The sequence below is a fragment of the Anolis sagrei genome, chromosome X, assembly GCF_037176765.1.
Source record: "Anolis sagrei isolate rAnoSag1 chromosome X, rAnoSag1.mat, whole genome shotgun sequence".
In the NCBI taxonomy this organism is placed as follows: domain Eukaryota; kingdom Metazoa; phylum Chordata; class Lepidosauria; order Squamata; family Dactyloidae; genus Anolis; species Anolis sagrei.
In genome coordinates, this window is record NC_090034.1 from 38,144,313 (window position 1) to 38,167,688 (window position 23,376).

Consider the following 23,376-nt stretch of genomic DNA (forward strand, 5'->3'; position numbering starts at 1 on the left):
TTTTTGTTAATTCCAATAACACTTGCAGAATCTGTAATTGTGACATATTTGGGCAACAGAAGCAAAGACCAAAAGGAGTTAATTGCTGCTTTTCTAGCAAATGAATGTTTCAGTTGGCCACTTTGATTAGCATTTGATGGCATAGCAGTTTTTAGGTGTGGCTTGTTACTGCCTGGGGGGATCCTTTGATGATAGGTGAGAGGTGATTAGTTGCCATAGATTCAGGTGAAACATCAGGAGAGAATGCTTCTAGAACATGGCCATATAGCCCGGAAAAACCTACAACAACCCAGTGATTCCGGCCATGAAAGCTTTCGACAATACATAAAACATGCAAGTCTTGAAGTTGCCATAAGACACCGTTTTTATTGTTGTTTAGCATTATTCACTTCCTTGAATAGGTAAGCTGATCCAGAAGCTGTATCTGGAGAGGGGGTGGGAGATGTCATGCATGCGTTTAAATTTCACATTAAATATGGTTGTGTGTGTTTATATTCACTGAAATTGAGATCTTTTTCATCCTGATGTGTGAAGATGGATTCTTCTTCTTGCAGATGGATAATGAACAGAATTCCAATACCTCAAAGCAGAGATACTCGGGAAAAGTCCATCTTTGCATTGCCCGATATAGGTAACTTCAACTCCCCAGTTAGGCTTTTGTGTGATAATAATTATTTAAGCTCTTTGATTCAAACCTATGGAAAAAATGTGAAGTAGTGAACCTGCTGGAGAAAGTGTGGAAAGTGTCATGGGGAGGGTGTGTTCTTCATGGGGAGGAAGAATGAGGTGGCCTGTTCCCTTACGTTGGAAGATGGGTTGTGGGAGGAGGATCATTCTCAAGCCACCAAGAAGATGTCTGTCTTGACCCAATTGCAGCCAAAGGGAAGATAAACAAAGCATTGTATCTTATCAGTAGAATGCATTGGGGTAAATTAATCTTATGCTTTTACATACCTTGTTTTTGGTTGCTTTAGAGCTTGATATTTCCTTCCTCCCTGTGCAGTGACCAAAGAGCCCATGTTTAACGCAAAGCTGCAAAAGACACCCTCTCTCCCATTGATAACCAGATTCAAAATGATTATATTAGCAACTATAGCCATCTATAGGCAAACACTCGTAGCTGAGTATGATTGTCTTCCAAGAGTAGTGTCTTGGTGGTGGGCTCATAAGTAATTGTGGAAACCTATTTGGGATCCACATGGTCTTTCACATTGAGGACATACATATTAGCAGCGGGGGGGAGGTCTGAAAGACCTCAGTGGATCTCAATAGAAGATGTAATTAGTTTGAAAATGGTTATGGTGACACTTGCAAAGGGCCGCCTCTTCCCTCACTCCCCATCTCCTGCAGGCCCAAATGGCTTCCAGTGAAGGGCTGCATGGTAGGTCCAAGGGTGTTAAATATCTTAGGGTAAGGTAGTTCTGCATGGAAAACTCCCGCACTATGCTAAGCAATGCAGGATTGTGGTTGAGCTCTAGAGCTGTGTATACAGAGCATTACTCCCCTTCTCTTCCTTCCTCTCCCTTGCCAACCCTTCCCTGGAATTCTTAACACTGACTAATTATATCCCCTGAAAGATGATGAGGAAATATTTACTGCCTGTGCTTTCACTGTAGTTATAACCCTTTTGATGGACCAAATGAAAACCCCGAAGCAGAGCTCCCCCTCACTGCAGGAAAATACCTCTACGTCTATGGAGACATGGATGAAGATGGTTTCTATGAAGGTCTGTTGTGGGGTGGGGAGGGGTGGCTGAGGTGGTTGCTCCTCTTTAACCACATCTGAAGGAGGGAGGGGAGGTGCTGCTTTAGCTTTGTCCTAATAACATCAGGAGAAAAAAGAATTACAAATACGTTCAGTTATCTAAGGTATGATGAAGCTCGTCTTCAAGGAACAGGATCCATTGTGCCTTGTTCTTCTCTTCCCGTGCCTCCATTTAATATTCAGAACAGCCCCATGACATAGGTCATGCCAAGAGGTGTTTGGTCCAAGGTTAACCATTGAGAATGATTGCAGAGTGGGGATTTGGAATTCAGTTTCCCTGGTCTCACTCTACATCAGAACCTTGGAAATTTACTTTTTGAACTCCAACTCCTAGAGTTTCACAGCTGTCATGGTTAGCAGCCATGCTGACTGATGGTTTCTGGGAACTGCAGGTAAATAATAATAATAATAATAATAATAATAATAATAATAATGTGGTCCCAGTGGTGATTGGCACACTGGGTGCAGAGCCTAAAGACCTTGGCCTGCTCATAAACAAAATCGGCACTGACAAGATTACAATCTGCCAGCTGCAAAAGGCCACCCTACTGGGATCTGCACGCATTATTCGCTGATACATCACACAGTCCTAGACACTTGGGAAGGGTCCGACATGTGATCCAATACAACAGCCAGCAGAGTAATCTTGTTTGCTGTGGACTCATCTTGTTGTGTTTCAAATAATAATGATAATAATAATAATAATAATAATAATAATAATAATAATAGACTTTCAAAGCTCTGGTTTTTATTCCTGGTTTCAGCTAAGTTCTACAAAATATAAAAATAGAGTCTTATAATCTGAAAATAAGATTACTCTACTATGGCATTCTACACATCACCAGTTGTTTACTTCTGGACTACAGTCATCCAGTGTAGTTTGCCCCAAGCATCCAGAGGTACAATACCATTTAACTGCCATCACTAGATAAAGCTGTTTGATTAATTAATTCATTTGTGTACACCTTTTTCCATGCGGTCTTTGTCAGTATTCCCCAATCTGATGTCATCCAGATCTATTAGAATACAGCTACCCTTTACCTTTTTGGTAAGATAGTCAACTAAAGCTCTGGTAGAGAACAGAAGGAAACACCCAGGACACTTAACTGTATGACAGTACAAGCAGAGGTGCTTCAGGCCCTCCAGGATATTGGTTGAGGATGAGATGGGTTGCAACTCTCCTTACTGACCTATTTGCATGTACACAGATAGAAAAATATCTTCTTTGTGCTGTGTTAAAAAAGATTATAGTTCAGCTCTGACCATTAGTGTAACCTTCAACTACTTTCTTTCTCCACTAGGTGAACTTCTAGATGGACAAAGAGGTCTTGTCCCTTCCAACTTTGTGGATTTTGTACAGGACAGTGAATCACGTTTTTCGAGTGGGTTGAGCAGTGAACAGGACCAGAATTACATCAACCATACTGGTCACACACTGGAAGGAGATGACCTTTTGGAAATTAACCCTCCAAGCCACTTAGACCCTTGTGTCATCAAAAATGGTGCAGGGACCCTGGATGTGAACATTGATGAAATTGGGGAAGACATTGTGCCTTATCCTAGAAAAATTACCCTTATCAAACAACTAGCCAAAAGTGTAATTGTGGGCTGGGAGCCTCCAGTTGTGCCACCTGGATGGGGAACCATTCATAGCTACAACGTCCTAGTAGATAAAGAAATACGGATGAGTGTATCCTTAGGGAGCAGAAGTAAAGCTCTCATAGAAAAACTCAACATTGCTACTTGCACGTATCGAATTTCAATTCAAAGCATCACCAGCAGGGGCAATTCTGATGAGCTACAGTGCACCTTGTTAGTTGGGAAGGATGTCATTGTGGCACCCTCCCACCTTACGGTGAACAACGTCACTCAGATCTCTGCTGAACTCACCTGGCTCCCAACCAATAGCAATTACAGTCATGTGATCTTCCTTAACGAAGAAGAATTTGACATTGTCAAGGCTGCCAGATACAAGTACCAATTTTTTAACCTGAAGCCCAACATGGCCTACAAGGTGAAGGTATTAGCCAAGCCTCACCAGATGCCCTGGCAGCTCCCTCTGGAGCAACGGGAAAGAAAAGAAGCCTTCATAGAATTTTCAACATTGCCGGCAGGTATGTCTTATTGGTTTATTATAAATGGATGATATTATTGATATTATTATTACATTATTAATTATTTTATTTAAATAGTACAATCAGTTCAGATGTTTCAATTGTCTCTTGCTATTGGCCATGCCAATAGAGAATTTGAAGAGGCCACAGGAGCCATCCAATCTAACCCCCTGCCATGCAAAGAAATACAATCAAAGCACGCCAGACAGATAATAAAAATAATACACTTAATTTATATTCCGCTCTTCTCCCCTAGAGGATAGACAAACATTCAGTGCCTTTACAATCATTGTTACTTTCTGGTTGTGTGGCTGGCAAGACTACTTAGAGCAGTGTTTCTCAACCTGGAGGTTGAGACTTCTGGGGGAATCACAAGGGGGTGTCAGACATGTCTCCAAAGACCATCAGAAAACAGTATTTTCTGGGTTGCTATAAGTTTTTTGGGCTGTATGGCCATGTTCCAGAAGCATTCTCTCCTGACGTTTCGCCTGCATCTATGGCAGGCATCCTCAGAGGTTGGGAGGTCACAATCTCTGAGGATGCCTGCCATAGATGCAAGTGAAACATCAGGAGAGAATGCTTCTGAAACATGGCCATATAGCCCGAAAAACTTACAGCAACCCAGTAATTCTGGCAATGAAAGCCTTTGACAATACACAGTATTTTCTGTTGGTCATGGGGGTTCTCTGTGGGAAGTCTGGCCCAATTCCATCATTGGTGGGGTTCAGAATGCTCTTTGATTGGAGGTGACCTATAAATCCCAGCAACTACAACTCCCAAATGTCAAGGTCTATTTTCCCCAAATTCCACCAGTGTTCACATTTGGGCATATTGAATATTTGTGCCATGCTTTGTCCATTATCCATCATTGTTTGAGTCCACAGTGCTCTCTGGATGTAGGTGAAGTACAACTCCAAAACCCGAGGTCAATGCCCACCAAAACTTTCCAGTATTTTCTGTTTGTCATGGGACTTCTGTGTGCCAAGTTTCATTCAATTCCATTGTTGGTGGAGTTCAGGATGTTCTTTGATTGTAGGTAAACTATAAATCCTAGCAACTACAACTCCCAAATGACAAAAACAACCCCCCAAACCCCACAAACCCCACCCGTATTCAAATTTGGTCCAGTGAATGAAAATACATCCTGTATATCAGATATTTACATTACAACTCATTACATTACATTACATTACATTACAACTCATAACAGTAGCAAAATTACAGTTATGAAGTAGAAACAAAAACATTTTATGGTTGGGGGTCACCACAACATGAAGAAGTCTATTGTCACGGCATTAGGAAGTTTGAGAACCACTGGCTTGGAGCATCTCTTTGCCTTTTCCCGACAAAGTTCATCTACTCACATTTGCATGTTTTGAACTGCTAGGTTGGCAGGAACTGGAGCTGAGAGGCGGGAGCTAGCCCCGTCTTGCAGATTCAAGCTGCCAACCTTCAGATCAGCAGTTCAGCAGCACAAGGGTTTAACCCAATGTTCTACTGCGGCTCCAATTTGCCAATGGGGGGGGGGGGTCAAAACTAGTCCGTTGCCCTCCAAATAAGAATGTTGTCCTTTCTAATTACATTTTTCTTCAGATCCCAAATTTTTAACATTCTCGTAACTTAAAACTTCAGCATTTAGAAAAAGAGTTTAGACATCCAAAGAAAAGCGTTAAAGTAATTGAGGATATACAAACACAAGAAATAGATAAATTCTAAATGTTAACAGTTTTCAAGGCCTCATTCTCTGCAGTGCTAGATGTTTGGGGAATTGAAAGAAGAGTTAACCGTGACATTTTACATTTGCCTGTACTGTGGCTACATCCGTGAGTTTGTCTCCATCCGGAAGAGGTTTATTTGTCTGGTACCAAAAATATAACAATATTGGAGGGTTGCTCCAACTTCGTTGTGAGAGCAAACTGAATGTGAAAGTGGCTGGGGTCCTTTTGCTCTGAAATCTTTTTCACTTGCTCAGTTTAGACTTGCTGAACATGTGACAAAACTCGTGAAATATGCATGATCTTAAATAATTATGAAGATATTTTTAGTTTTTAGGTTCCCAAAGAGCACACTTCTTTTTATAGAAGTTTGGCTTTAATTAGAGATGTAACAAGATTATTATCACGATAGCAGGTTTTCGGGGTCTTCAGCTGCTTTGGGGGTTGGGATTGCTACACACAACTCAATTTTAGAAGAGAGCCACATTTTCCTTTGGAGAGACAGAGAACAGAATGAAAGTACATAATGCGGCAATCCAGCTGAAGCTAAACTGAGCTGACTCGATTCAGTTTTGGATGGGAGCAAGGCTTTGCAAAGTGCTTCAACTCCCAGTGAGCATGCCAGTTGGTGGATTCTGGGAATTATAGTTCAAAATGACAACTTCTCCATGCTGCACATGGGACAATTCACAATTTGCCAGCAAGAATATCATGGGAAAACCTTGTCAAAAGCCTTACTGAAATCAACACATACTTCGCAGATAGCATCTTACAATCCACTAAGCTTGCAATGGTATTTAAAAAAGAGAAAAATGAGGTTAGTTTTGCATATCTTAATGTATTGTTGAAGGCTTTCATGGCTGGAATTATAAAGGATTCCCCCAGCAGTAAGGAACCACACTTTGAAACTGCTAGGCAAATAAATGTTAATCAAGGTGGCCAATTGAAACATTCACACCTATCTCCAATAGACAAGAGTTCTTTCTCCCACCTTGGACATTATTCCACAGGTATATAAACCCCATTTTCCTAGTTTCCAACAGACCCCAGACCTCTGAGGATGCCTGCCATAGATGGGGGCGAAACATCAGGAGGGAATGCTTTTAGAACATGGCCATACAGCTCGAAAAACTTACAACAATCTATTTGCATGTCTTGTTTGGCAGAAGCCAACGTCTGCTATTAGTTATAACAACATACCTTTCTAAGAGTGCACAGACCATTTAATTATCCATTCTATCAAGTTTTCTGGTATCAGAACAACTTCTCTTTTTGCCCTTTTTGAAATTTGGGGACAATGTTTGGTCTCCTCCAGTTTTCTGCGACTGTGCTGGTTTTCCAAGAAATCTCAAAGATCATTAGCAGTGACTCTGAGATTAAATCTGTACATGCCTTTAGTGTTTTCGAATGCATCTAATCTGGCCCTGATGAGGCATTCTTTTACTATGTCTTTACTTAAACTGAACTGAAGTCCTCTTGCTGCAGTACTTCTTTGCTTTTCACCAGTTAGAGATGTTTTCCTTTTGGGAAATAATTGAGGCAAAGATGGTATTAAACAGTTCAGCCTTCTCTATGTCCTCTGTGAGCATTTCACTGTTTTCGCTATTTTAAACCACAACTCCTCTGAAGGTTATTTGTCTATCCACCTTGGTTTCTTTAGGCATCTTCCATTGTTCTATCTCATTTGTATTGTCTGCAACTGTGCATTCAATAACTCATCCTTAAGAAACTTCCAGGTATGATAATCTCCCTTCCCTTTGAGCATTTCTGACCATGGGATTTCAACTTAGTATCATAGAATCATAGAGTTGGAAGAGATCTCATGGGCCATCCAGTCTAACCCCCTGCCAAGAAGCAGGAACATTGCATTCAAAGTACTTATCTAATCTACAGAAATTGACTTTCTTCATATCCATAGTGTGTGTCTGACTATGTTTGACTAATCCCTTTCCTTTGTATCACAAATTCCAAGATGGCCTGATCACTCCCATTGATCCCACTATTCCCACTACATTGACTCATTAATCTCTGTTGATTTTAATCAAATCCAAAATTTCTGGTCCCCTTGTTGCTCCCTTTACATTATGTACAATGAAATTGTCCCCAAGGCTAGTGTGGTGGAATGTGGTTTCCAACAAATATCTATATGAAGTTTCCCATTCCTATTACACGATTATTATACACCTCTCCTTTTTGAATGTTTGGTCGTTTGTTTTAAGGAAGGCATCATTCATGTGTTCAGTCTGGTTTGGTGACCTATAGTAGACCCCAACAATGAGGTCTCTGTTGTTATTCTCCCTTTTATTTTTTACCCAAATGCTTTCAACTTGATGATTCCCTGTGCTTAAAGTCATGGATCTCCTCATAGGTGTATACATTCTTAACATTCCATGTGATATCTCCTCCTTTCCTGTTTGGTATGATTCTTTGAAACACATCACACGTCTCTATTACTGCACTCCAGTTGTAAGACTCTTCCCACCAGGTTTCACTGGTGCCTATTAAGTCATATATATCTTACTATGTTAAGAGTTCATGTTCACCTTGTTTATTTTCCATGCCCTATGCATTAGTGTAGAGACATTTGTCCTTTTCTCCAGTGGATTTTGCTTATTTTTGTTGTTGTTGTTGATTTGTTCTCTTCTCCAAAATGATTTTGCTTATTAGAAAAAACAGGGCAGAATGGATATTTAAATGAATGCATGCATAAATAACATAAATAGCTTGCTTATATTTATTCCTAGATAAAGCACTGCAAGAAATAATCTTGACATGGTGATACCTATGGACTGATCAAGTTTATTTTTGTGTGGTGTTTTGTTGATGGATGCATGTATGAATGCACTTATGTACATTTTCAGTAACATTTTCCACACACAAGAATTAATTCAACCATCTAGTTCAGGGTTATCTACTCTTAATGGCAAAGGCCTTACGTACTACTTGCAATTGTATCTTCATATTAGCGATGCCAGGTCCAATCTGAGCTATGGTTCCATCTGACTTGTCTAACATGCACAGACAATGACACACATAGGGCATAAGGGAAGGATAGGCTGGTAGTAATTAAAGCTTGTTTTTAATTCTAGGTCCGCCAGCTCCCCCTCAAGACATTAGAATTCAGGCTGGACCAACACCAGGAACTATCTTGGTTTCTTGGAAGCTGCCAATTCTCACGGCAACAGGGACCTCCAATGGAGCCAGTGTTACTGGCTATGGCATTTATGCAAAAGGTCAAAGGGTAGGTATGGTCTTTCACTGAACTGTTGATGAACAATATGTCAAGATTTGGGAATGAGAAACCCATTGCTTTTCTTTCAGTAACTGAGGAACCTATTCCAATGTAGGTTTCATTTAATTCAAAAGCCTCTGGGCAGGCACAGACTGGCCTACCATTGCCACTGAAGGGGACACAGTCAACACAATCAAGGAGTAAAGCATTTCCTGTTGCACACAATGTGAAGATATGTGCACACATATCTGAATAGACTTATCCATTAAAAAGAGCAACAACAGTAAAAAAAAACAAAAAAACAACCCAACAACAACACTCTCCCTGCAGTGAGGACATTAGCATTTGAAGCAAAAGTTCATGGGGCTGGGTTTTCTTCATGGTGGAGAATGTAAAAACAGAATCATAGAGTTGGAAGAGACCTCGTGGGCCATCCAATCCAACCCCCTGCCAAGAAGCAGGACATTCACATTCATACCCCCCCCCAACAGATGGCCATCTAGCCTCTGCTTAAAAGCCTCCAAAGAAGGAGCCTCCACCACACTCTGGGGCAGAGAGTTCCACTGCTGAACAGTTCTCACAGTTAGGAATGTTCAGCAGTGGAATCTCCTTTCCTGTAGTTTGAAGCCATTGCTCCATTGCGCCCTAGTCTCCAGGGCAGCAGAAAATAAGCCTGCTCCCTCCTCCCTATGACTTCCCCTCACATATTTATACATTGCCATCATGTCTTCTCTCAGTGCATACACAGTGCATCTGTATATGATTCGAATTAAGCATAAATGTCTTTGGCTATTAGAAACCACTCTGCCAGCTGATATTAGAGATCTGCAATCAGAACAATATGCTGACAGATTTCAGATACCTGGTTATGATCTGCTGACAGAAAAGTGAAACAGAATACTGAGATACAGAGGCTAGCAAATGGATTCTGAAGAAGAAACAAATCAAGGAGTCGTACCCTGGGCCTCTTACTTACCGGCTTCTCGGAATCTAGAGTTTCCATAGTAAGAGCCCCCGGTGGCACAGTGGGTTAAAGCCGGCAGGACTGAAGACGGACAGGTCGCAGGTTCGAATCCGGGGAGAGGCGGATGAGCTCCCTCTATCAGCTCCAGCTCCTCATGCGGGGAGATGAGAGAAGCCTCCCACAAGGATGATAAAACATCAAAATCATCTGGGCTTCCCCTGGGCAATGTCCTTGCAGACGGCCAATTATCTCACAACAGGACACTCCTGACACGACAAATAATAATAATAATAATAGTAAGATCAAATGCTTCCAGGATTTGGAGAGCTTTGATCCCATGCATATACTTCCAGATAGGCCTGGAGATACATACACATACACTAGTTGCCATGCTTTTGTAATTCTTTGTTAATCATATGTACCACATTAACAGCCTTAAAAGGAAAAACTGCCCCCCCCCCCCCAGTTTCTTAGTTAGTCAACTTCAGCCACATGGTAGCTGAGTATGTTCCTATGTTCATTGCCTACTGAAGTCTGCTGTTTTTGTTCTGTGACAACTTGGTAGTGGCTCCTTCTTTGTCAAAGGCTGAGAATGTTACTGCAAAGAATTGTGCCTGAGAACTGAGATCTATTAGAGGAGCTTTGTGGGGGGACACAGGAGAGGGCCTTTTCTGCGGTGACACTCCTGTTGTAGAACCCATGATTGACCTCAACATTGGAATCATTTCCGCACACAGTAAAAATCTGGGTTTTCATTTGGGCTGATCTGATTTTATCCAAGCTGCATACATTTTGTGGTCATATTTATTCAAAATGGTTTTCACCACTTTTAGCTGGTCTTTTTTTTTTAATAAAGTGAGAAACAATTTGATGTATTTTAATCATTATATTTAGGTGGCAGAAGTGAATTTTCCTACAGGAGAGAATGCAGTTGTGGAGCTCATGAGACTCCGGAACTTGGAAGCAAAGGAAGTTCTTGTCCGGACACTTTCCGTCCAAGGGGAATCTGTGGACTCGTTGAGCGCTGCCATTCCACATGACCTACTGGTGCCTCCAACCCCTCATCCCTGGCCAGCTCCCAAATCTAAGCCATTATCAAGTGCCGGCATCCCAGATACCAAAGACGAACATTTGTGTCCACACGTAAGAAGGGATGAGCCATGGGAACAGACCCGTGTGTCCTCTCCCATTCATGGACACACCCTGGAGCCTCCCAACTTCCACAGCCCTCTCCAAGGAAGGAGATCTCCTTCTCCAAATCGGATTCTCCCTCAGCCACAAGGCGCACCTGTCCCCAATACTGTCGCAAAGGCCATGGCCAGGGAAGCAGCCCAGCGGGTTGCTGCAGAGAGCAGCAGGGTAAGTAGAATGTTTTACTTGTGACCTTTAGATTAGCAAAGGGGGATGGAAAGAATATTCACACATTTTCTTTGTTTAGCTATATATTTATTGTTTTTTGAGCAATAGAAGTATTATTATACAATTTATAGAAACAATAATTTCCTCTGCTCTGACATCTATCACTATATACATCAGTTTAAACCAGTTTTCCCCACCATCCCCATTGCAAAACAATTATCAAAATAACAACAAAAGATTAAAATAGACCCCCCACCTCCCACCTCAAAAACACAAAATGAAAATATTGTTATAATCCCATCAAGCTAGGAACTTAAGATCTTCTGGGGAGGCCCTGCTCTTGATCCTGCCTTTGTCGCAGGCGCGCCTGGCAGGGATGAGAGACAGGGCCTTCTCAGTGGTGGCCCCTTGGCCATGGAACTCCCTCCCTAGAGATATTAGATCGGCCCCCTCCCTCCTGACATTCCGAAAAAAGCAAAAACTTGGCTCTTTGAACAAGCTTTTGGAAATGCAGCGTCATAGATAAACATGGTACCAGAAAAGAGTGAATATGGAACGGCTTAGACAATGCTTCTGGAAAATGAGTTAACAGGAAGCCAGTGATGATTATATGGTTTTTTAGAAATGATTTTAATATGGCTTTTATAATGTGTGCTAATGTTTTTAATTATGTTTTATGACTGTCGTGGCATCAAATTGCTGCCAATTTGTAAGTCGCCTTGAGTCGCCTTTGGGCTAAGAAAGGCTGCATAGAAATACTGTAAATAAATAAATAATAAATAAATCTAGCATTTTAGATCATTTCTTCATGCTATCTCAACTTTTTTTCAGTTTTCAGAACATGGCAGCATTTTAACATTCCCCCTTTTTATGAATAATATAAATGGTTCCTGTTCTTTTAAAAAGATGCCAATCGAGCAAGATAACTTGCCCATTTCTGCCAGTTCTAAAAATTTCAAACAAACAAACAAACAAAAACCATGAATTTCAAGTCAAGACATTATATGCTTATTGCAGCAAGACTACTCTATGCACAGAAATGAAAAATGAAAGAACTGCCCCTAAAAGAAAATACGAGTTACAAAGGTTTAAAGATTGAGACATTTTCTTATCCTCACTGACAGAAGATATTTTGATATGTCAAGAACCATAGAATAGGCTCATAGAATCAGAGTTGGAAGAGACCTCTTTGGCCATCCAGTCCAACCCCTTGCCAAGACGCAGGAAAATTACATTTAAAGCACCCCAGACAGATGGCCATCCGCCCTCAGTTTAAAAGCCTCCAAAGAAAGAGCCTCCACCACACTCTGGGGCAGAGAGTTCCACGGTTGAACAGCTCTCACAGTTAGGAAGTTCTTCCTCATGTTCAGATGGAATCTCCTTTCATTCCTGTAGTTTAAAGCCATTGTTCCATTGCGTCCTAGTCTCCAGGGCAGCAGAAAACAAGCTTGTTCCCTCTTCCCTATGACTTCCAGACACCTTGTTGAAAAATTGTCAACCATCACATGATGTCTCTGTGAAAAACTAGCCTTTTTTCTCCCTTTGTGAAACACAGACACAAAGGCATGCGCATGCATATTAACATCTAGCAAGCCCAAGAGGACAGGATTGTTGATGGAAAATATGTCATACAAAAAAGATGATACAAAACCTGTAAACAACCCATCCAGTGCTTTGGCTTTTACAAATCCCATGCAACATGTCAAAAGGAGTAGTGGTGTACATAAAAGAAATTATAGATGGAACAAAAAAAACCAAAAGCCCATAACATCCATACAATTGGGCAAACATCAGGTAAAAAGTCCAACCACTTCTATAGGGGGACAGTTTCTTTCCCTGGCTGTATTTCTGAAGAAGAGCCCTCCTCTGAAACTGGTTTTTATCCTGGGAAGAAATACACCACTGGCATCAGTGCAAACAGGCTGGGGGTGGAAGTTGCATCTCAAATAAAGTACTAGCATCAGAGAAGAATTTTCTTTGTCACTGAAGCAGGGAAAATGATTAAATTCCCTCTCTGCACATTACCTTTAGAGGATGTTCTTTCCATTAAAAATGAACTCTAAACATAATATGTATTTAGACACACCAACCCCAAATCCAGTTTTTCCAATCATCCAGCAGAGTGATGATGCCAGAGCTCCCATGATTGAAGCACCAAGCCATTTTTGTTCAGTAGGGATGCTGCCATTGGCCTTGCGGCTTAGCCCGTCCTGTTTCAGTGGTTTCCAACTTTTTTTGACCAGGAACCACTTTAACCAGGGACCACTCTCCAGCATTAGTACCAAAAAGGTTGTGGAACAGGTTTTGGTCAACTTCTGATTCGGTTTGGTTATTTGGGGTGCTGATTCAGAAAATTGCATTGGATAGACCACATCAGCTCTAATTCCTGAAACAGAACATATGCCATCCAGTAGTTGCCAGCTGCTCACTCACAGAAAAACCATATTTAATAAGCCTCAGCACTGTAAGACGGTTTCACGAGACCAGTTGCTCTTGTTGCAATGATGTAGTAACGGTGAGACTGTGGACTGTATTTTACTTCTTGTGGACCACTGGTGGTCCATGGACCACAAGTTGGGAACCACTGATGAACTCCTAATAGTAGTAATGGGTTTTTAAATCAACTGTAGTTTGCTATGAGCGATCACTGTTGTCATACGAAGCATTTTGTATCTGTGCCTTGGTCTTGAGGGGGCAGTTGAACCCCATTAACTTGGCAAAAGACCAGCTCCTGGTAGCAGAAGAACTGGTTTATTTTTGGGTCACCTTTGGGATTATGGCTATATGATGTGTTTCTGCACTACAACATTTGCCACTACACTATTGCCTGAGAGAGACACCTTTTCCCTTGTGTTCTCTTTTCCTAACCCCACAGTTAGAGAGGCGGAGTGTGTTTACTGAAAGGAGTAGTGCCCTGCATTATGCAAACTCTGATGAAGAAGAGGATGGCTACGAGTCTCCGTGTGTCAAAAGAAAAGGGGCTTCTGTTGATGATTTCTTGAAAGGCTCTGAGCTTGGGAAACAGGTAATTGGCAGTTACTGTTTTTTGAACATCTGCTGTAGCTATACCATAATGAAGCAAGCTTGATTTTCTTGGGGAAATAAACCATATAACAGTGACAACTAATGTTCTCATGAAGGTGTATTCAACAGCTGACACTAGCTGACTTCACTTTATGAAGACCTACCAGCCTTGGTTGTTGTGTTGTGATTATTGGGAGCTGCCCTGTCACAACAGTTTGAGGTTTACCTGGATTTTCATTTTGAAAGCCTGTCTTGCTTTGTTTGCCCCTCTTTCGTCTTTCCCTCCTCCAACAGCCCCACTATTGCCATGGGGAGGAGTACCACACTGAGAGCAGCCGGGGCTCTGACCTCTCCGACATCATGGAAGAAGATGAGGAAGAGCTGTACTCAGAGATGCAGCTGGAGGATGGTGGGAGGAGGAGAGTCAGTATAACAGCGCATAACACACTCAAGGTAAAAAGCAACTGGAAGACAAGCCATCCTCTGTACCGGATGAGATGTTTAGTGGCCAATAAGCCCATGGGGTTAGTTGAACAGAGATTTGGATGTTCCAAGTGACTAGCAGTACCTTCAGGCTCAGATGAGCATTGTCAGAGATATCCAAGTTCTGTGCTTTAGGGGGCCAAGGCCCAGAGTCCTCCCAAGCATAACTTCAAGATCTATGCAAAGAGCTCTGTAGCCTTCAGCATATTGCAAATGATGCCTGATGTTTCTATTCTTCATAGAAATTCATAGAATCAGAGGCGGAACATTATGCACAGACCTTTTCTTGAGACGTAAGTGTCCACTCCAAAACAGCGAGGGGAAAATCCAAGCAGACTGAACGTTGATGTTAAGCCATCCCAAGATAAAACTTGTTGAGTTGCACATCCTTAATCAGAAAGGAGCAGAAAGATCAAATATCAAATGTCTCTTATAACTTGGAATTCTCCATGGTGTTGATTCTTCAGTGTTTTCAACAGTACTTGTAGGTATCAATAAACTCCCCCCAACCAACCCCTCCCAACAAACAACCCCCGAATATCAAGGTGTTGAACAGGCAAGATAATGCTTAAGGAACAGCTGGTTTAAAAGTGCCCTGCACATGAGCGTTTCCAAATGGTTTCCTACTTTCTTAATGGAAACACAGGGGTGCTTATTGGGACCATTCTCATTATAGAAAAAAATGCTGGTGGGTTTCCATTCTTCATGTAGCTTCTGTTAATAAGTGGAGAAGAGATTGTAGTCTACCAAAAGAGCATACTCCGACCCATGTGCCAAGACAGTCTCTTGTGTAGTGTCAACTACTGTGTTTCAAGTGCCTTGATATGGTTCTTGTTTAGGCCTGCTGTACTGACATCCTTGCGCTATGTAAGGCACTGGGCAATGTCCTAATCATGTTATTTTTATTTTCCACAGATTGCCATTCAAAGCATGACATCTTTCCACACTGAATAAAAAGCTGCATGCTTTCCGTTCGCCATTGCTCTAAAACTAATTCTGTCTTTATTTTTTCTTTCCTACCCCCTTTCTCTTTTTGTTTTGATCGCACACTCTTTCTTCCCCTCGCCTATTCTTTGTTTTCTTTTTTCTTTTAAAAACATATACGCTTAAAGGAATATTATAAGAATAAGACTACCGAAGCAGCTTTTTTGGAACGGCCTGATTTTGCCCAGCAGATCCATCACAGTAAAAAGCTTTTCAGTATCCCTGAAGTAGCCGAAGAAGATGGTGATTATTCGGAACTTTTGCACAAACAGGGTTTAGGGAAGTCCCACAAAATGAGAAGCATGATAGCTAGAGAAAGTAGATCGGCCAGAGCCTACAATCAAGAGCAGCAGCACAACTTCTGGCACCCTGCAAAACAACGGCTTTTGGAGGACTGGGAAGAGAGGGGCTACAGATTTAGCCGGTCTTCCACCCGGAGCCCAGACAGTGGCCTGGACTGTGGCAGTGAAGAAGAGGAGTTACGCTTTAACTTCCGCAGTGCTTATGACATGGGTTCTGCCTATGCCGCACCCAGCTGTTGTGCAGATGGCGGGAACTGTTCGTGCAAGAAAGCATCACGGCCACTGCTGGCACGCCGGAGGACCCTGACGCGGCAGAGCAGCATCGAAGAAGATTTTGAGGATCCCATGCCCTCCTTTCTAGAATCCCGAAGTGAGGATTGCAAGCCGGTTTATTATGAGAGGAAGCACGAACCTCAGAGGTGTAGTAGAGCAGATAATTTGGCTCGTGAAGATTATCAGGGAGGCTGGAGCAGTCCCTTAAAAGAGAATGACTATAGGGCACCTTGCATCCCACTTACAAGGCCATCCAGCAGAGAGCCTAAAGACCCTCTGGTGTGTTGAAATAAAAACTTCCTTCTACCACCTGCTTGCCAAATCGACCTCTTTTTCTACCTCTTTGTCATTTTCTTTCTTTTTTCATTCATTTCCCCCCAAATCCATCCTCAGCATGTATTTACGTTCTTTCATCTTCACCCCCCCCCGCATATTTAATTTCTTTATTAATCTATGTTGCTTCACAGGCTTCTTAATACTTGTTTTCCTGTTTTAATTATTATTTGGTGCCATACTAAAATGGGATTAATTTGCTCTACAACATTTTTTTATCCCCCCTGCAGACAACAAATGAATAAGTACATAAATACCGGCTTCCCAATTCCTTTCAAAGGACAACTGAAACTAAATTTTAATTAAGGGTTAGCTGAACTACCATTTTCCTAACATTTGGGGTTCTTCTTAATTTTTTCCTTTCTTTATTCTTTGTGTGTATGTGTGTGCCTGCCTTGGGTTTCAATACAATCTGTAGAATATAATCGTAAGAGACTTTGCTAGTTATAATTGGGGATGAAAACAATAGAAACGGCCAAATGACCACTTTATTTCGACCCTTGTTTTCCCGTTTGTTTAAGGTCTGCTTTAAATATTTCCATTTGTCATATTGTGTTTGCTTCCCTCACTCCCAGATTTTCAAGGAAGAATTATCTTTCTCTTCAATTCTTATCTCTGGGCAAGTACCAAGAACACCTTTTCCCTCACCTTTTCCTGTCATGTAGTGACAGTGGCCTAGGGTTTTGGAGTCACAGAATCCATTCTGTTTCTATCATCCACCTTTCTCTCATCACCTCTTTACCCCCACCCCCTAAAAAAAAAGAAAAGAAATACCATCTCTTCTTGCCTTTGAAGTTGCAACCTGCATCCCAGCATGCAGGCAAAGCCTCCTAGCCTCTCTCTACCTGTGTTGCCAGCTCCTCCTTTCGTCCCAATCTGTGGGGGCCTTTAGTGCCGCGCCAGGCAGCCTCCAGCTGAGGGTGCAAGCTATGCCAGCAAAGCATTCCCAAGGTGCCAGGAGTGGCTGGGCACCCTTTGGGACAACACCAATCCAGACCATGGAGGTTTCAGAAATACTCTACCCTGCATAATGGATGATAGCAAAGACAGCAGCGTCTGCGTCTGCATTAACTAGGCAATCCGTTTATTCTCAGAAGATTCTTTAGTCGGTCTCTCTTGTGCATCCACAAACAAAAATGGCTGCCACATCCCACCCCTGTATTTAACTTCCGTGGTTGTCCCCGAAGAGCCTTAGAATGTGGCCTTTCCCACAACACTTGTGAGCAGAGCCTGTCTGCCCGCCGCACAATTCTGACTGGTGGAAACTAAATAAGTAAACGCAAGAAGCTCTTCATAAGCTCTTTAAAAGACTACCCAGGCAGCCACAGACCAAACTGGTAGGGGCATGATATGGCAGGAGAGTAACGGCGATGCTGCAGATGCAACAGTTTTTGGGCTGGAGAGGCACGAGGAAGAGAATGACACTCTATTTTTTGTAGCTCCGGGGGATTTCTGTGTAGCTCCTTTGAGGAGGAATCAGAGGGTCTAGAAGCATGGTTCATGGCAACGACAAAGGCAAAAGAATGTCTTAAACTCTCTCTTTTTCTGTTCCAATGTATTAACTTGTTGTTCTCAAAGTATGTGCCACATCAGACTAGAGAACTATTTTTTTTCTTTTTGTTTGGTTTCCTCTTCCAGGTTTAGTGGCATCCGTCCTCTTTTCAGCTAACCTTTCAGTTAAAAACCAAGTTTAGTTGCCTTTAGTACTTCTGCTTTTGAGAATGATTTACTTGATTTTCTGTTGATTCCACACACCCTGCCCTCTTCACTAACACCTAACACTCCTTGCGGTGTGCAGTTGTGTAACTTTCAAACCTTTCTCTCTCTCTGTCTCTCGTCCCCCCTTTTTATTTTATTTTATTTTTTTATTCCTTTCCTCTTTAGCTCTTAGGTAATCTGTCATCCTCTGGACGTCCAGACAGGATGGAGCAGCTGGGCCGAAGAATATCTCATGGTAGCGCTGGACCACAGAGATCGCGCCCTATGTTGGTCCCATCTATTGGTTAGTTGGCCTGACCGGTACATTTGTGTTGCTTGTTGGGGCCACCAGGCAGGGCCGGTGGATGACAAATAGGTGGCAAGGGAAGGCTAGTTCCTGAAGGATAGCTCTTTCACTGTAAATGTAGACACAGTGGAAGTAAACTGTTTGTGTCTGGTTTATATAGGAATACTTGGGTGGGGATTTGTTGAGAGAAGCTTACAACAACTCACATAAAGTGCCATATGAAATGTACGGCTGCAACTGGAGTCTTGCATTGCTTTAGAGGTGCAGGTTCTTATGTCCAAATGGATTTATACCACTTCAACGTGCGAGAGGCCATAAGCGTTACATTTTCAAACTGCTCCCTGTGCCACTTCTCTCTGCCCAGCGAGCTCACCAGTGAGGAGGTTGCTATCTGTGTTGTTGAAGGCTTTCATAGCCAGAATCACTGGGTTGCTGTAAGTTTTCCGGGCTATATGGCCATGTTCCAGAAGCATTCTCTCTGGATGTTTTGCCCACATCTATGGCAGGTGTCCTCAGAAGTTGTGAGGTCTGTTGGAAACTAGGCAAGTGGGTTTATATACCTGTGGAATAATGTCCAGAATGGGAGAAAGAACTCCTGTCTGTTTGAGGCAGAAGTTAGCCATATCAGAGCACCTGATGAAACAACCTGGACACAGCATATTATTGGAGAAAACAGAAATGCTAGACCACTCGAACAACCACCATGTCAGACTACGGAGAAGCCATTGAAATTCACAAGCATGTGGACAATTTCAACAGAAAGGAGGAAACCATGAAAATGAACAAAATCTGGCTACCAGTATTAAAAAAAACCTCTAAAATCAGGACAGTAAATAAAGAGCAATACTCAGAAAACAGGGGAATTCCAGACAGGAATCCATCAAGGCCAGCTAACACCTCCCAACAAAGGATCCCCCCCATGCAGGAAGCACCCAGGCTTTGAACCTGCAAGGTCATTCAATGCTAATCAGGGTGGCCAATGGCAAGATTCACACTTGCTTCCAACTGATAAGAGTTCTTTCTCCCACCGTGGACATTATTCCACAGATATATAAACCCCACTTGCCTAGTTTCCAACAGACCTCACAACTTCTGAGGATGCCTGCCATAGATGTGGATGAAATGTCGGGAGAGAATGCTTCTGAAACATGGCCAAACAGCACAGAAAACTCACAGCAATCCAAAGCTGCTATCTTTTTTAATGTGCTACCACGCATATTAATGTGTGAGAGCATTCAGATAGGCCACTCCTATTGTCGCATTCTGAAGTGTTATGCTCCCTTGAGGTCTTGCTCCTGCGTGTCTTCTCTGAATTGGTCCTTAGTCTCGTTGAGGGAACAAGACTGCAGATCTGTTCATTTTGGACACTGATCAGCCAGCTAGGAGGGTTCAACCATTTCTGTCATGCTTTAAGTAAAAAAGAGTTTGTTTCCAGAGATGTTGAGTGGACAGTTTTGGTTTCGCTGAGTCTCTAGCTGTTCCGTGGTGATGCGTGAATAGTGCAACAAAACAGGTGAAACTCTTGCACAGGCTTTGATCTTTTCATCCATCCCATTGGAGTGCTTCCCTCCCCAAACATGCTGTTCTCAATTGTTTGGAGATAGCTGCTGTTTCAAAATCTATTTCTGAAGTGCAGCTGCTGGTGTGCCATTAGCAGTGTCGTCGATACACATTAAAACTAATTTGAGCAGTTGCCAGTTGCCTTTCCTCAAAGAACTCTGGGGAAATGTAGTTTGATGAGGATCTGCAACACAGAATTCTTACCTTCAGCGTGCCGACCCAAGCCAAAGAAGATGTTATTTGTAAAAGTCTTGTTCTTCTCTTTCTTAACACAAAATAAAACAAATAAACTTCAAAGTAGTTTCAAAGAGGGACAGCGGAAGAATTTCACATTTTGATGTAAACTTTCTTGCTTTTGACCCTGTTCAGAAGTGAACTGCAGATTTCATTTGAAATGTGGGCATATTCAGATTTTATGATGGAGCTTTCCAATCAAGGAACACATACCCACATTGTTTATCTTAGGGGAAATAACACTGAGATTGCATTACATTAGGAAAATTGCTTGGAAAAGTGTGCATATTGAGAAACTTGCATACAAAAACCTTAGGAGAAATATGTACAAATTTTTCATGCAAACTTTAAATAAACACTAAGTGCAGGAACAAACTGAATTTATAATTAGAATTTCTTTTTTCATGTCAGGAGTGACTTGAGAAACTGCAAGTCACTTCTGGTGTGAGAGAATTGGCCGTCTGCAAGGACGTTGCCCAGGGGACAGCCAGATGTTTTGATGTTTTACCATCCTTGTGAGAGGCTTCTCTCATGTCCCCGCATGGGGAGCTGGAGCTGACAGAGGGAGTTCATCCACATTCTCCCCGGATTTGAACCTGCAACCTGTTGGTCATCAGTCCTGTTGGCACAATGGTTTAGCCCCTTGCACCACCTGGGGCTCCTGATTGGAAAAATGAGAAGCTTGAAAAGTCAAAATGAACACTCCTTCCCTGTTAGACCTAAGGGGTTGCTCAGAATGTTCTTCCCTGGATGTTACGCAGTTGAAATCAAACATAACCCAGCTGCTTATTTCACTTGCTAGGGAGAAAATATGCGATGTAATGAACCATCCCATAACGATATAACGAACCATCCCATAAGAAGCTATTAAAATTAATATCAATGTAATGACATCTTGATTACATTGCAAATAATAATTTTAAATTCAGTGCAACAATTGATAAGAGATGTTTAGAAGACTGCTGGTGATAACACACAGAATAAAAGTCTTCAAGAAAAACAGGTTTACTATCTACCATTCCATTACATATATAAAACATTTGGTGACCAAGTGTATTTATTTATTTGCAGTATTTATATTCCACCCTTCACATCCCGAAGGGGACTCAGGGCAGATCACGGAACACATATGCAGCAAACATTCAATGCCGTTACACACTGACAGGACAGACACAGGACACAGATAGAGGTATATAAGCTTTTCTCACCTTCGGCATCTTGGAGGTTGTGCTCGATTCCAGCCATGGGGGGTGCTGTCGATCCATCCTCCATGCAAAAGAGCCCTGGTCACAGATTTACTCCTTTTGATCAAATTGCCTGCATTTTTCTGATATTTCCTTATGGTGGCATTAAAATACTTCCCCGTTAAGCAGTACCTAGTTATCTACTCACAGCTGTTTCCGATCTGCTTGTTGGACAGTAAGCTGGGCTGAAGGTCTGGCACTCACCCCCGACTCGGGCTTCACACTGCCAATCTTTCAGTTGGCAAGATTTATTGCAGCTGGTGGTTATCCTGCTGTGCTAAAGCCTGGCTCTGTAACCTTCTGGGATGCAGGTTTACAGTGTTGTTCATTTATTTTATTCAACATTTTTATTTATTTGTGTTCACACACATGAATAGGCACAGTCGCATGAATAAAAAAGCAGCTGGGATGATGATTTTAAAAGGGAACATTTAATTCTCAATGTGGTCTTCTCAATACCTTCATGTCCACTTAGGAGGCATTTTGTTTTGTTGTTTTGGGGGTGTTGCTTCAAAAAAACTGGAGGAAAACTCAACCAACTTCTGGATAACTTCCAATCAAAGGTAGAGGAGGGGAGGAGGAAAAAGAGAAGCAATGATACTTGACATGTTTGTCACAAAGACATCCCTGTGGTTGAAATAAATTGTAACTGAATTGCACTTACACTCTTTATCCATCCATCCATGCATCCATCCATCCATCCACTCATCCACCATGCCACTCACCTTAATCAACACATTGCATTTTCTTTTCACTTGTTTGAGAGTTTGAATGTACCAAGAAATATCTAACTATCTGAGTAAGAAGTAAAATGAAAGACCCCAATATCTCCAAAAATTTCCTGTCATTGACACCACAGTTCCTCTCAAATATAATTCCATCTAAGATGGCTTGTTGCCACCATCAGCAGCACCTCCCTTGCAGAGATTTTGTACCGTTTTTACCTATTTTATGTTATATGTACACCCTGGAGTGCCTTGTAAGCCACCTTAAGTACCTTCAGGGAGATGGTGGCAGGATATAAATAAAGATTATTGTTATTATTATTATTATCATTATTATTTTACAGGTTAGCTGTTCTCTCAAATAAGCAAAGCCAAGTGTTGGAGCCCCTAAGTCTAGTAGTAAAAATGGAACTGCTCAAAATCAGGCAGTGGTTTCTTTGGACTTAGGTGAGCCACTTAAGTTTGCAGTAGTACATTTGTAAATGAAAAAAAGTGTTGCTGTTATGTAACATAATAATAACAACAACAGTAATAATAACAATAACAACAACAACACTTTATTTATATTCCGCCTTTCTCCCCGAGGGGACTCAGAGCCGACTACAGTATGAACAGACACAGGCAAACCTTCAATGCCTTGTTACAAGACATACAGTGAGACACAAATACACAGACAAAATCAAATACTTCTTTCATTTCCGGCTCTGGTGGAGGTGCTGCTGCTCCATTTACAAGCCGAGGAGCCTGCGTCCATAGACACCACCTGGTCGTGTAGCCGGCATGACTGCTTGGAGCATCTTTTTGCTTTTTCCCACCCAAGTGGTACCTATTGATCTACTCACATTTCCATGTTTTCAAACTGCTAGGTTGGCAGGAGCTAGGTCTAACAGTGGGAGCTCATCCCGTCCAGTGGATTTGAACTGCCAACCTTCAGCGAGCAGTTCAGCAGCACAAGGGTTTTAACCCATTGTGCCACCTCAGCTCGTTTATCTTATTAATCTGGCAGACAAAATGAAAACATTTTTCTCTGACACCTAACCCTTAACCCACCACTGCCCCTT

At 42.0% G+C, this 23,376-nt stretch overlaps 1 protein-coding gene across 20 annotated transcripts in view; it reads left to right on the forward strand.

The window, feature by feature from the left end:
• Window positions 1-23,376, forward strand: part of RIMBP2 (RIMS binding protein 2) — a 155,059-nt gene that overhangs the window by 88,633 nt on the left and 43,050 nt on the right. For 13 of the 20 annotated variants that reach the window (XM_060785618.2, XM_060785610.2, XM_060785609.2 and 10 more), the window contains 9 exons: window positions 555-631; window positions 1,617-1,726; window positions 3,066-3,878; window positions 8,683-8,834; window positions 10,684-11,148; window positions 14,024-14,173; window positions 14,467-14,625; window positions 15,768-16,493; window positions 18,432-18,549. In XM_060785618.2, the coding sequence (XP_060641601.2) occupies window positions 555-631; window positions 1,617-1,726; window positions 3,066-3,878; window positions 8,683-8,834; window positions 10,684-11,148; window positions 14,024-14,173; window positions 14,467-14,625; window positions 15,768-16,493; window positions 18,432-18,549 (2,770 nt within the window). Of the gene's footprint in view, window positions 1-554; window positions 632-1,616; window positions 1,727-3,065; window positions 3,879-8,682; window positions 8,835-10,683; window positions 11,149-14,023; window positions 14,174-14,466; window positions 14,626-15,570; window positions 15,736-15,767; window positions 16,494-18,431; window positions 18,555-23,376 lie in introns of those variants that run through there. The other 7 variants (XM_060785626.2, XM_060785622.2, XM_060785624.2 and 4 more) reach the window with 3 other exon arrangements.